At 41.6% G+C, this 10,848-nt stretch overlaps 1 protein-coding gene across 1 annotated transcript; it reads left to right on the plus strand.

Annotated features, from left to right (window-relative positions):
* Positions 1 to 6,381: 6,381 nt before the first annotated feature.
* On the plus strand, positions 6,382 to 10,572 carry LOC109897127 (pepsin A-like). The gene is made up of 9 exons (XM_031832561.1): positions 6,382 to 6,516; positions 6,658 to 6,799; positions 7,625 to 7,742; positions 8,109 to 8,227; positions 8,549 to 8,745; positions 8,867 to 8,983; positions 9,254 to 9,398; positions 9,780 to 9,878; positions 10,090 to 10,572. Exons 1-9 carry the CDS (start codon positions 6,458 to 6,460, stop codon positions 10,225 to 10,227), a joined length of 1,134 nt encoding a protein of 377 aa, XP_031688421.1. The 5' UTR covers positions 6,382 to 6,457; the 3' UTR covers positions 10,228 to 10,572.
* Positions 10,573 to 10,848: the final 276 nt, after the last annotated feature.

Consider the following 10,848-nt stretch of genomic DNA (forward strand, 5'->3'; position numbering starts at 1 on the left):
CCTCTGATCCAACAGATCCCAGACGTGCTCAATGGGATTGAGATCCGGGCTCTTTGCTGGCCATGGCAGAACACTGACAGTCCTGTCTAACAGGAAATCTGCCTTGCAACAGCCCTACACGCCCCCAGTCTAGCCTCTCTCAGCCTATTGTGGACGGTCTGAGCACTGATGAAGGGATTTTGCGTTCCTGGTGTAACTCGGGCAGTTGTTGTTGACGTCGTGTACCTGTCCCGCAGGTGTGATATTCGGATGTACCGATCCTGTGCAGGTGTTGTTACACGTGGTTTGCCACTGCAAGGGCGATCAGTCCATCCTGTCTCCCTGTAGAGCTGTCTTAGGCGTCTGACAGTACAGACATTGCAAATTGATTGCCCTGGCCTATCTGCAGTCCTCATGCCTCCTTGCAGCATGCCTAAGACACATTCACGCAGATGAGCAGGGATCCTGGGCACTTTTCTTTTGGTGTTATTCAGAGTAAGTAGAAAGGCCTTTTTAGTGTTCTGAAGATTTCATAACTGTGACACTAACAGCTTACAGAAGGTAGGCAATTAGGGTCACAGTTATGAAACCCTAATTGCCTACCGTCTATAAGCTGTTAGTGTCTCAATGACCGTTCCACAGGTGCATGTTCATTAATTGTTTATGGTTCATTGAACAAGCATGGGAAACAGTGTTCAAACCCTTTACAATGAAGATCTGTGAAGTTATTTGGATTTTTACGATTTATCTTTGAAGGACAGGGTCCTGAAAACGGGACATTTATTTTTTTGCAGAGTTTATCCCCGTTCAGTACAAATCCATACCTCTTTGTTTTACTTGAGTATCACGGGGCTGTAATCAGCCTCTTCAAAATTCTCCTGATGCCCTTGCCTTTCCTATGACTAAAATATGTTAAAATCAATGTCATATGAGGCCACAACAAAAGTTGTATTCAACATACAGTACCAGTCAAAAGTTTGGACACACCTACTCATTTAAGGATTTTTCTTTATTTTTACTATTTTTTAGATTCTTCAAAGTAGCCACACTTTGCCTTGATGACAGCTTTGCACACTCTTGGCATTCTCTCAACCAGCTTCATGAGGAATGTTTTTACAACAGTCTTGAAGGAGTTCCTACATATGCTGAGCACTTGTTTGCTTCTTTTTCTTCACTCTGCGGTCCAACTCATCCCCAACCATTTCAATCGGGTTGAGGTCGGGTGATTGTGGAGGCCATGTCATCTGATGCAGCACTCCATCACTCTCCTTGGTCGAATAGCCCTTACACAGCCCGGAGGTGTGTTTTGGGTCATTGTCCTGTTGAAAAACAAATGATTGTCCCACTAAGCACAAACCAGACAGGATGGCGTATTTCTGCAGAATGCTGTGGTAGCCACGCTTGTTAAATGTGCCTTGAATTCTAAATAAATCACAGACAGCGTTACCAGCAAAGCAACCCCACACCATCACACCTCCTCACGGTGGAAACCACACATCCGGTCACCTACTCTGCGTCTCACAAAGACACCGCGGTTGGAACCAAAAATCGCAAATTTGGACTCATAAGACCAAAGGGCAGATTTCCACCAGTCTAATGTCCATTGCTAGTGTTTCTTGGCCCAAGCAAGTCTCTTCTTATTATTGGTGTCCTTTAGTAGTGGTTTCTTTGCAGCAATTCGACTGATTCACGTAGTCTCCTCTGAACAATTGATTGTTGAGATGTGTCTGTTACTTGAACTCTGTGAAGAATTTATTTGGTCTGCAATTTCTGAGGCTGGTAACTCTAATGAACTTATCCTCTGCAGCAGTGGTAACTCTGGGTCTTCCTTTCCTGTGGCGGCCCTCATGAGAGACAGTTTCATCATAGTGCTTGATGGTTTTTGCGACTGCACTTGAAGAAACTTTCAAAGTTGTTGAGATGTTACGGATTGACTGACCTTCATGTCTTAAAGTAATGATGACTGTCATTTCTCTTTGCTTATTTGAGCTGTTATTGTCATAATATGGACTTGGTCTTTTACCAAATAGGGCTATCTGCTGTATACCCCCCTAACTTGACACAACACAACTGATTGGCTGATAAAGGAATTTATATGTTTAAAGTAATGACTAAAGAATTCCACCCTGAAATCATATAATTGTATGAAATGTGTTAGAGTCATGTGTGTGACTAGACCATTGTGTTACTATGTAGTAATGTGTGAGTTGAGACAACCCTTCCAAGGTCCCTCTAATCTAGGGAGGAGGGGAACGGCAAGAAACTGCCAGGCTGGTAGAAAAGTGATAAACTGTGTGTGTGTGTGTGTGTAGGTGGGGGTGGGAGTTATAAAATGACTGTTTTTGCATTTTTGACTTCAGAGTACTCTCTGAATAAAGAACTAACCTATTGCAGACCGGGGGCTTTGTCTAATAATTAACCAGGGTCTTACAAACTTCTGGGAATTGGTCAAAGCTATAGTGATAGTTGAGTTCAACCATTGGGATAAAAATTCTCATGACATTGGCTCAAATGCATTAAGAAGGAAAGAAATTCCACATTTTAGTTTTTAACAAGGCACATCTGTTAATTTAAATGCATTCCAATTTACAGTAGCTATTACAGTGAAATATCACCATTCTATTGTTTGAGGAATAAACAAATTAGGCAGTCTTTTTATTTATTTATTTTATTAGGCAAGTCAGTTAACAACAAATTCTTATTTTCAATGACGGCCTAGGAATGACATATTTTTACCATGTCAGCTGGGGGATTTGATCTTGCAACCATTCAAGTACGAGTCCAACGCTCTAACCACTAGGCTACCTGCCGCCCCAATTGTTCTGAACAAAAATGCAATGGTTCATTGGATCAGTCTAAAACTTTGCTCATACACTGCTGCCATGTAGTGGCCAAAATCTAAATTGCACCTGGGCTGAATAATATATTATGGCCTTTCTCTTTCATTTCAAATATTATGGTACACAAAAATACAAAGTTTTTTTTTTTCTTCAATGTATTACTTTTTACCAGATCTATTGTGTTATATTCTCCGCCATTCCTTTCACATTTCCACAAACTTCAAAGTGTTTCCTTTCAAATGGTACCAAGAATATGCATATCCTTGCTACAGTGCCTGAGCTACAGGCAGTTAGATTAAAGTATGTCATTCTAGGCTAAAATTGAAAATGACAGCCTACCAAAAGGCAAAAAGCCTCCTGCGGGGACCGGGGCCTAGGATTTATTTTTATAAATTCAATGTCACAAAAAGCGAGACAACACAACATGACATAAAGAGAGAGACAAGACAACAACATAGCATGGCAGGAACACATGACAACACAGCATGGTAGCAACACAACATAACAACAACATGGTAGCAACACAACATGGTAGCAGCACAGCACCTCTTTTTCCTGTAGTCCACAATCATCTCCTTTGTCTTGATCATGAAGCTGGTTGGGAGAATGTCAAGAGTCTGCAAAGCTGTCATCAAGGCAAAATGTGTTATTTCATAGTTTTGATGTCTTTATTATAATTCTACAATGTAGAAAATGGTTCAAATATAGAAAAACCCTGGAATGAGTAGGTGTGTCCAAACTTTTGACTGGTACTGTAGGTTGTGGGTATAGAAACACAGATTGTGAACAATCTGATTGTAAAAACAAGTCATGACTGACTGAGAAAATAGTTCATAGCTGCCTTCTGATGTTTATTAATCAGTCAGTAAGAAACCATCTTAGTGAGCCTTGTACTGTTCCTTATACGTTCATCATCATCATCATCATCCTCATCATCATCAAAAACAACAACATCATCAACATCACCATCAACATTATCATCATCATCATCATTATCCACAACATCATCACCCAACATCACCATCATCATCATTATAAACAACATCATCAACAATAGCGGAGAGACAAATATTGGCACTCAAATAATGCAACTCAAAATCAGTCTCCTGCAGTAAGGAAGAAGACACTCAATCATGAAACTCAAAACCTGTCAGTCTCCTGCAGTAAGGAAGAAGACACTCAATCATGAAACTCAAAACCTGTCAGTCTCCTGCAGTAAGGAAGAAGACACTCAATCATGAAACTCAAAACCTGTCAGTCTCCTGCAGTAAGGAAGAAGACACTCAATCATGAAACTCAAACCCTATCAGTCTCCTGCAGTAAGGTAGAAGACACTCAATCATGAAACTCAAAACCTGTCAGTCTCCTGCAGTAAGGAAGAAGACACTCAATCATGAAACTCAAAACCTGTCAGTCTCCTGCAGTAAGGCAGAAGACACTCAATCATGAAACTCAAAACCTGTCAGTCTCCTGCAGTAAGGAAGAAGACACTCAATCATGAAACTCAAACCCTGTCAGTCGTGTGCAACATTCAAGAGGACATTGTGACAGATTGTGCTATACAGTGTACCAATATACTTCAGAATGATTTCATTACATAGCGCTGTAAACTCTATCATTCAGAAATAATATATCTACTGATGTTTTCTCATTCAGGTAAAAGATATTCCCAGTTATACTAAGGTTTTATCTGTATTGTGGAAGGTGCCAAACCGAAGCAGTAGATCTCCTTTCAAGAGTTTGAAATGTGTCCTGAATTGTGTCCTGAATTGTGTCCTGCAGGTCATCTTTATGTTAGAAAAAGAACTGGTTAATAACTGGTTAAAAGACCTACACCTTCAGTCATTCCGTTTAATGTACTGATAAACAGAGCCTGATTACAAACCATTTGTTCATTAATAATGTAGATAAAATTGTGTTGGATTTGTATTTAACCTTTTTCTTCATATGTTGCTGTGTTGTTGATGAATGCTGATATCAAATAACTTTGGCAACAGGCACGCTACTCTACTTTCCAAATGGAAACATGGGACATTTTGATAAGATTGTGAAAAGGTACAGCAAAGGATAATGCAATGCCATTCATTGAGTACTAGGGGAGAGTGGGGTATGTTGAGCCATTTCTTTACATTCAGCATTACTTAGTCCCAGATAGGTGCAGTCAAATATGTTGTTTTAGAGGGTCACTCATAGTAGTAAGGTGCCCCTGGAGCAAATTAGGATTAACAGCAGATTTTTCTCCCTGTCGGCTTTTATGTTATTGGCCAATGCTCTAGCCGTTAATTATTCTAACTAACAAAGATATCTACATATATTTCAGGATGTTGTGTACCCATGGGAATAATCAGAATTCATGTAAACATACCCTTTTTGAAAACACAGCTTGTCCCAAAAAAAAGTGGTCTCTTGGCACAACTTGGCCCAGGTATGAATGGAGCATGTGGACAGGGTGAACATAGCAATACATTTCTAACACTTCGTACTTAAATAAAAACCCACTTTTAACATCAGGCCCTGGTGTAACCTCGTATCCCAGCGATAATGCTTTGCATTACCCCCGGGAAGAAAACACTGGCCCTAGAGGGGGATCGAACCCAACTGAGGAAGACATTTTCCCTCATTTGAACTTGACTACGCACACACGTGTTTATAAAAAGCCTCATTTTTTTCCAGTACAAAGAAAGGAGAAGAAACGTCTCTGATTATGCCTACTCTGTCAGTACGCGCTCAGACATGCTTTGTTTTCTCTAACAGAGATCGACTTATATTTACTAGCCTAAATTATGACTATGCAATCTTACTTATCACATTAGGAGCGGTAGCCTATTTGAAATAAGTCTGAAAATGCGATGATAAATGCATGTCATCCTTTACTATAAAGATGTCAACTTTGAAACTCACACTCCGCCTATGGATGTCCACATTTGAAGTCGGCCATGTTGTGACTTGACAGCCTGTATTATGCATCTATTTCGCAACTCAATATTAGGTAGGTGTTCCTAATGTTTTGAATATGCCGTTCCACAGACCTTTAAACCTGATATTCGTCATTAATGGCTGAGATCTTTTTTTGCTGTTGTTTTTTTGTTGTTCTCCAAATAGCATTTTAGAGTTTATAAATTGTGTAGAAATGCAGTACATGAGCTTCAACTTCCCAATAATGTGTCCTTACCCCACTTTTCCATATCCTAGGTTTATCTGAACTGACGCCGCAGTGGCACAGACTAGCATCCAGCTAGATTTTGTTTCCAAAGATTAGATAATGACAGACTGTTCAATTAACACTGCTCCAAAGTATATCTACTTTTGCTTCATGGGCATTTTGTATTTCTAACCACATCGCACTTTTCTTATCTGAAGTTGTGTTATCGTCTGTGTTTCAAATGGCACTTCATCCCCTATACAGTGCACTACTTTTGACAAGAGGCATATGGGCCTTATTCAAAAGTAGTGCACTATATTGGGGATAGCATGCCATTTTGGGACACACAGATTGCTTGACATTGTATGCTGAAGGAGGGCATGACATGGTCGATTGGCTGTGGATTGGGTCCTGGTGTCCAGGATGACTGTATATAAGGCCTGGGTTCTCCTACTCTAACTTCACTCACTGTGTCCAAGAAGAACCAGAAGCAACCATGATGAAGTGGGCTGTCCTCCTGTGTGCCCTAGTGGCCCTCTCCGAGTGTAATACCAAGTCAGTTATGGTCTTTTCTTCCATTGTTTTTGTCTTTTTTTCCTTCATATTCTGCTTATTGTTGTCAGCACCATTTCACCAGGTCAAATTCCTGGTACATGTAATTGGCAAATAATGGTGATTGCGATTGTGTGTTTTCAGAATCTCTCTGATCAAGGGGAAGACTGCCAGAGAGACCCTGATGGAGAAGGGTATATGGGAGGAGACCAGGCTGAAGTTCCCCTACAACCCTATGGCCAAGTTCTACCAGACCGGTGATGAGGCTATGACCAACGACGCTGATGTAAGGCACAGACAGAAGCAGTATGGTGATATACTGTATTAGCCTGGTGACTGATCCCAGATCTGTTTTTTCTATACTGCCAATGAACATGGGAGTTGTCTACAGTGCATTCAGACCTCTTGACTTTTTCTACATTTTGTGACGTTACAGCCTTGTTCTTAAATGGATTATATATTTTGTATCATTATGGGGTATTGTGTGTAAATTGACGAGGGCCAAATTTTTTTTTAAATCAATTTTAGAATAAAACTAACTCAACAAAATGTGGAAAAAGTCAAGGGGTCTGAATACTTTCCTAATGCACTGTAGACAATGCAAACAGACCTGGGACCAGGCTAGTCTATTGGCTATATGATTATTGTTTAAAAAATGTCATTACATGTTGGATATTGTGACTGCATAGTTTGAACCCATTGGCTCTACTGTTTGTGTTCATGTCTTGCTTAAATTAAATGTACACTGGCATGATCAACTGAATTATGAGCTTAGAGCATATAGCCATGCTTCTTGACTTGTAACTAGCTACATAGTTAGATAAATGCCTGTTTCCTCATAGAACTGTGAAATGTTCACCTGTGTGACCCTGACATCCAGTACATTTTTATTTATTTTATTTTACCTTTATTTAACCAGGCAAGTCAGTCAGTTAATTTTCAATGACGACCTAGGAACAGTGGGTTAACTGCCTGTTCAGGGGCAGAACGACAGATTTTGTACCTTGTCAGCTCAGGGATTTGAACTTGCAACCTTTCGGTTACTAGTCCAATGCTCTAACCACTAGGCTACCCTGCCTCCCCCCATGTCTGTTTCCCCACCTCCTTGCAGTTGTCCTACTACGGCGTGATTTCCATCGGAACCCCTCCCCAGTCCTTCAACGTCATCTTTGACACGGGCTCCTCCAACCTGTGGGTTCCCTCGGTCTACTGCTCCAGCCAGGCCTGCCGTGAGTATACCGTAGGGGTATGAAGGATACTGGTGGAATTGGAGAATAGCTATATTTCCAATTGTTTCTGAGTAGTCTCTTGTGACAGAGTTGCAAAAAAAACAGTTTCATATTGAGTACCTAGCCAGAGAATGAGAGACTTTGTTGTGGGTTGAGATGAGAGGATGAGGTGAGCACCTTAAGGTTTATAGCATAACGGGATACTCTCAACACAATAAAAACATAGAATAGGATGAATGTATTTTTATATTGTCCCATTTAGAGCGTGGATTGTAGTGGGTAGCTCAATACCAATGAATAAATGAATGTTACATTTTTTGCAATGGCACGGTATGTACATAATGAACACGTTCATGTTTTGAATAGAGAACCATGCCGAGTTCAACCCTTCTCAGTCCAGCACCTTCACGTGGGCCAACAAGCCTGTTTCTATTCAGTACGGAACTGGCAGCATGACTGGGCAGCTGGCATACGACACTGTTTCGGTATGGAAATGTAGCTCGCTACACATTATTATAATACATACAATTACATACTGTACATTACATACAATACAACCCCCAAATAATCTTCCTCTCAGCACCCGCCATCCCCTAGCAGTCCCATTTTACAACATCACATGCTAAAAAAAATACACAAGTATATTAGTAACTGAATCCGGTAGAGTCAGCAAAGATTTTTAATTACTATTTTAGGTACACTCAATATGGCCGCCGGTCCACACATCAATTGAATGGGAAAACCTGTTCAAGTAGTTCTATTTCTATGGTGCCCAGTGACTGATGCCTGCTGTTCTGTTTTTCCAGGTGGGAGGTATCTCTGTGACTCAGCAGATCTTTGGTGCCAGTCAGACAGAGGCTCCCTTCATGGCCAACATGGTTGCCGACGGTATCCTGGGCCTGGCTTTCCCCAACCTGGCGGCCTCTGGGGCCACACCAGTCTTTGACAACATGATGAGTCAGGGCCTTGTTTCCCAGAACCTCTTCTCTGTCTACCTGAGCGGGTAACATAGTAACTGCACTGTACAAATATACCTGGATGGGAGGTGGCCTTTTCTCTTAGTTGTGATATTAATATATAAGAATGTAAGAACAACCTTGTTGACCTTTCTCCTCCTCCAATAGAAACTCAGCAGAGGGTAGTGTGGTGTCTTTCGGAAACATTGAGTCTAACTACTACACCGGACAGATTGCCTGGATCCCCCTGTCCTCTGAGACCTACTGGCAGATCAACATGGACAGGTACGTACATTAGTCCACACAGAGCCTATATCCTGGTCCATATCCATACCAATATTCATGTATCATCCTTTCATGCAATCACCCACAATTCATTGGAGCAGTACATCAAATGAACATAACTACTTCAAGTCTGGAGCCTATGACTAAATCTAGCTGTGCACTTAGCAAGTTGAAGTTTATTCGCTAACGACGAAAACCCAACAGCAATAAATATGCATACAACCAAAGAGAGGAAGAACAGTTAAACTCAACTAGTATTTGTCTTTCCAGCGTTACCATCAACGGCAACACAGTGGCTTGCAGTGGTGGGTGTCAGGCTATCATAGATACCGGCACCTCCCTGATCGTTGGGCCAACCACTGACATCAACAACATGAACAGCTGGGTCGGAGCCACCACTGACCAGTATGGAGACGTGAGTCACTCATTCACTCTCTCACACACTTACACACACACACACACACACACACACACACACACACAGACACACACACACACACACACACACACACACACACACACACACACACTGGTACAGAGATGTCCAACTATAAGGCTTTTCACACTACTGAGCAGAACCAAGCCGAGCCAAACCAAGCTGCCCGGCCGTGTTAGTTGTTGGAACGACTGTGCTAAAAAGAACAAGTGGGAAGAGCAAATGTCTGAAACAGCATATTGTGGTTGGGACGGCATTGTAGTGTGAAAAGGGTATAAACCTTTTCTCTTGTTGTTGTTTTTTCCCCCTCTGATTAACCACAGAATAATCTATACCATGATGTTATTGTTCCTCTCCTAGGCCTCCGTGAACTGCAACAACATCCCCAACATGCCCGATGTGACCTTCACCCTCAACGGAAACGCCTTCACCATCTCTGCCTCCGCCTACACCTCCCAGGTAGTCTACTGAAACACATGTTGTTACATACAACTTATCTGACCTATCTGATCTTTAATGCTGATGCAAGCTCCTTCTTCAGAGCACCTGTACATCTGAGACTTGACCTTTCTTCTAGATCCTAGGAGCAAAGGGCCACATATAACTGACTTTCCTCCTCGCTATCTCTGTCTCTCTCTCTCTATCTCTCTATTTCTCTCTCTCTCTGTAGAACTCCAACGGCTGCATGACTGGTTTTGGTAACGGTGGAACTCAGCAGCTCTGGATCCTTGGAGATGTCTTCATCAGGCAGTACTACGCCATCTTTGACAGGCAGAACAACTATGTCGGTCTGGCCCAGGCCGCGTAAGATATCCACCGAGAGATCCACTAGATCTACAGAGATCCCAAACGATTCTTAAATGGCTAGATTTCATCTGTATCGTGAATGTACAGTGGGATTGAAATGTTAAAGTAATTTCTGATTGAGCCGACAGATGCAACATTTACGGTGAATGCTGTCTCTGCAAACAACGGGACCATTGCCTTTAAATTTAAATTGTGCTATAGCACAGATCTTCCAAAGTCTGGATTGAATCTAGGAATAAATCTTCCAGTTATATTATATAGGTGATTATATCACTTGGTTGGGGAAATTTTGTCAACGTACACAGCTGCCAATGAATAAAATAAAAAATGTTGCCTTGCAAATAAACTGTGTTTGGTTGTCAACAGCTCTTTCTCCCTGAAGTGAAACTATCCTCTTGTGGAACCTCTTAATGTAAGAAAAAGGATAGGAACAGAATAGAATACTATAGAATATTGAGGTAGGTAGGCCCAGAGTCATAGACCTGAACATGGTGCAGGGAGGTAGGCCCAGAGTCATAGACCTGAACATGGTGCAGGCAGGTAGGCCCAGAGTCATAGACCTGAACATGGTGCAGGCAGGTAGGCCCAGAGTCATAGACCTGAACATGCTGGAGGCAGGTAG

The sequence above is a fragment of the Oncorhynchus kisutch genome, linkage group LG9, assembly GCF_002021735.2.
Source record: "Oncorhynchus kisutch isolate 150728-3 linkage group LG9, Okis_V2, whole genome shotgun sequence".
In the NCBI taxonomy this organism is placed as follows: domain Eukaryota; kingdom Metazoa; phylum Chordata; class Actinopteri; order Salmoniformes; family Salmonidae; genus Oncorhynchus; species Oncorhynchus kisutch.

Coding starts and splice junctions, on each gene's coding strand:
- LOC109897127 (XM_031832561.1), top strand. CDS start 6,458: ATGATGAAGTGGGCTGTCCTCCTGTGTGCCCTAGTGGCCCTCTCCGAG. Junction 6,517..6,657: donor CTCTCCGAGTGTAATACCAA/GTCAGTTATGGT, acceptor GTGTGTTTTCAG/AATCTCTCTGATCAAGGGGA. Junction 9,879..10,089: donor CCTCCGCCTACACCTCCCAG/GTAGTCTACTGA, acceptor CTCTCTCTGTAG/AACTCCAACGGCTGCATGAC.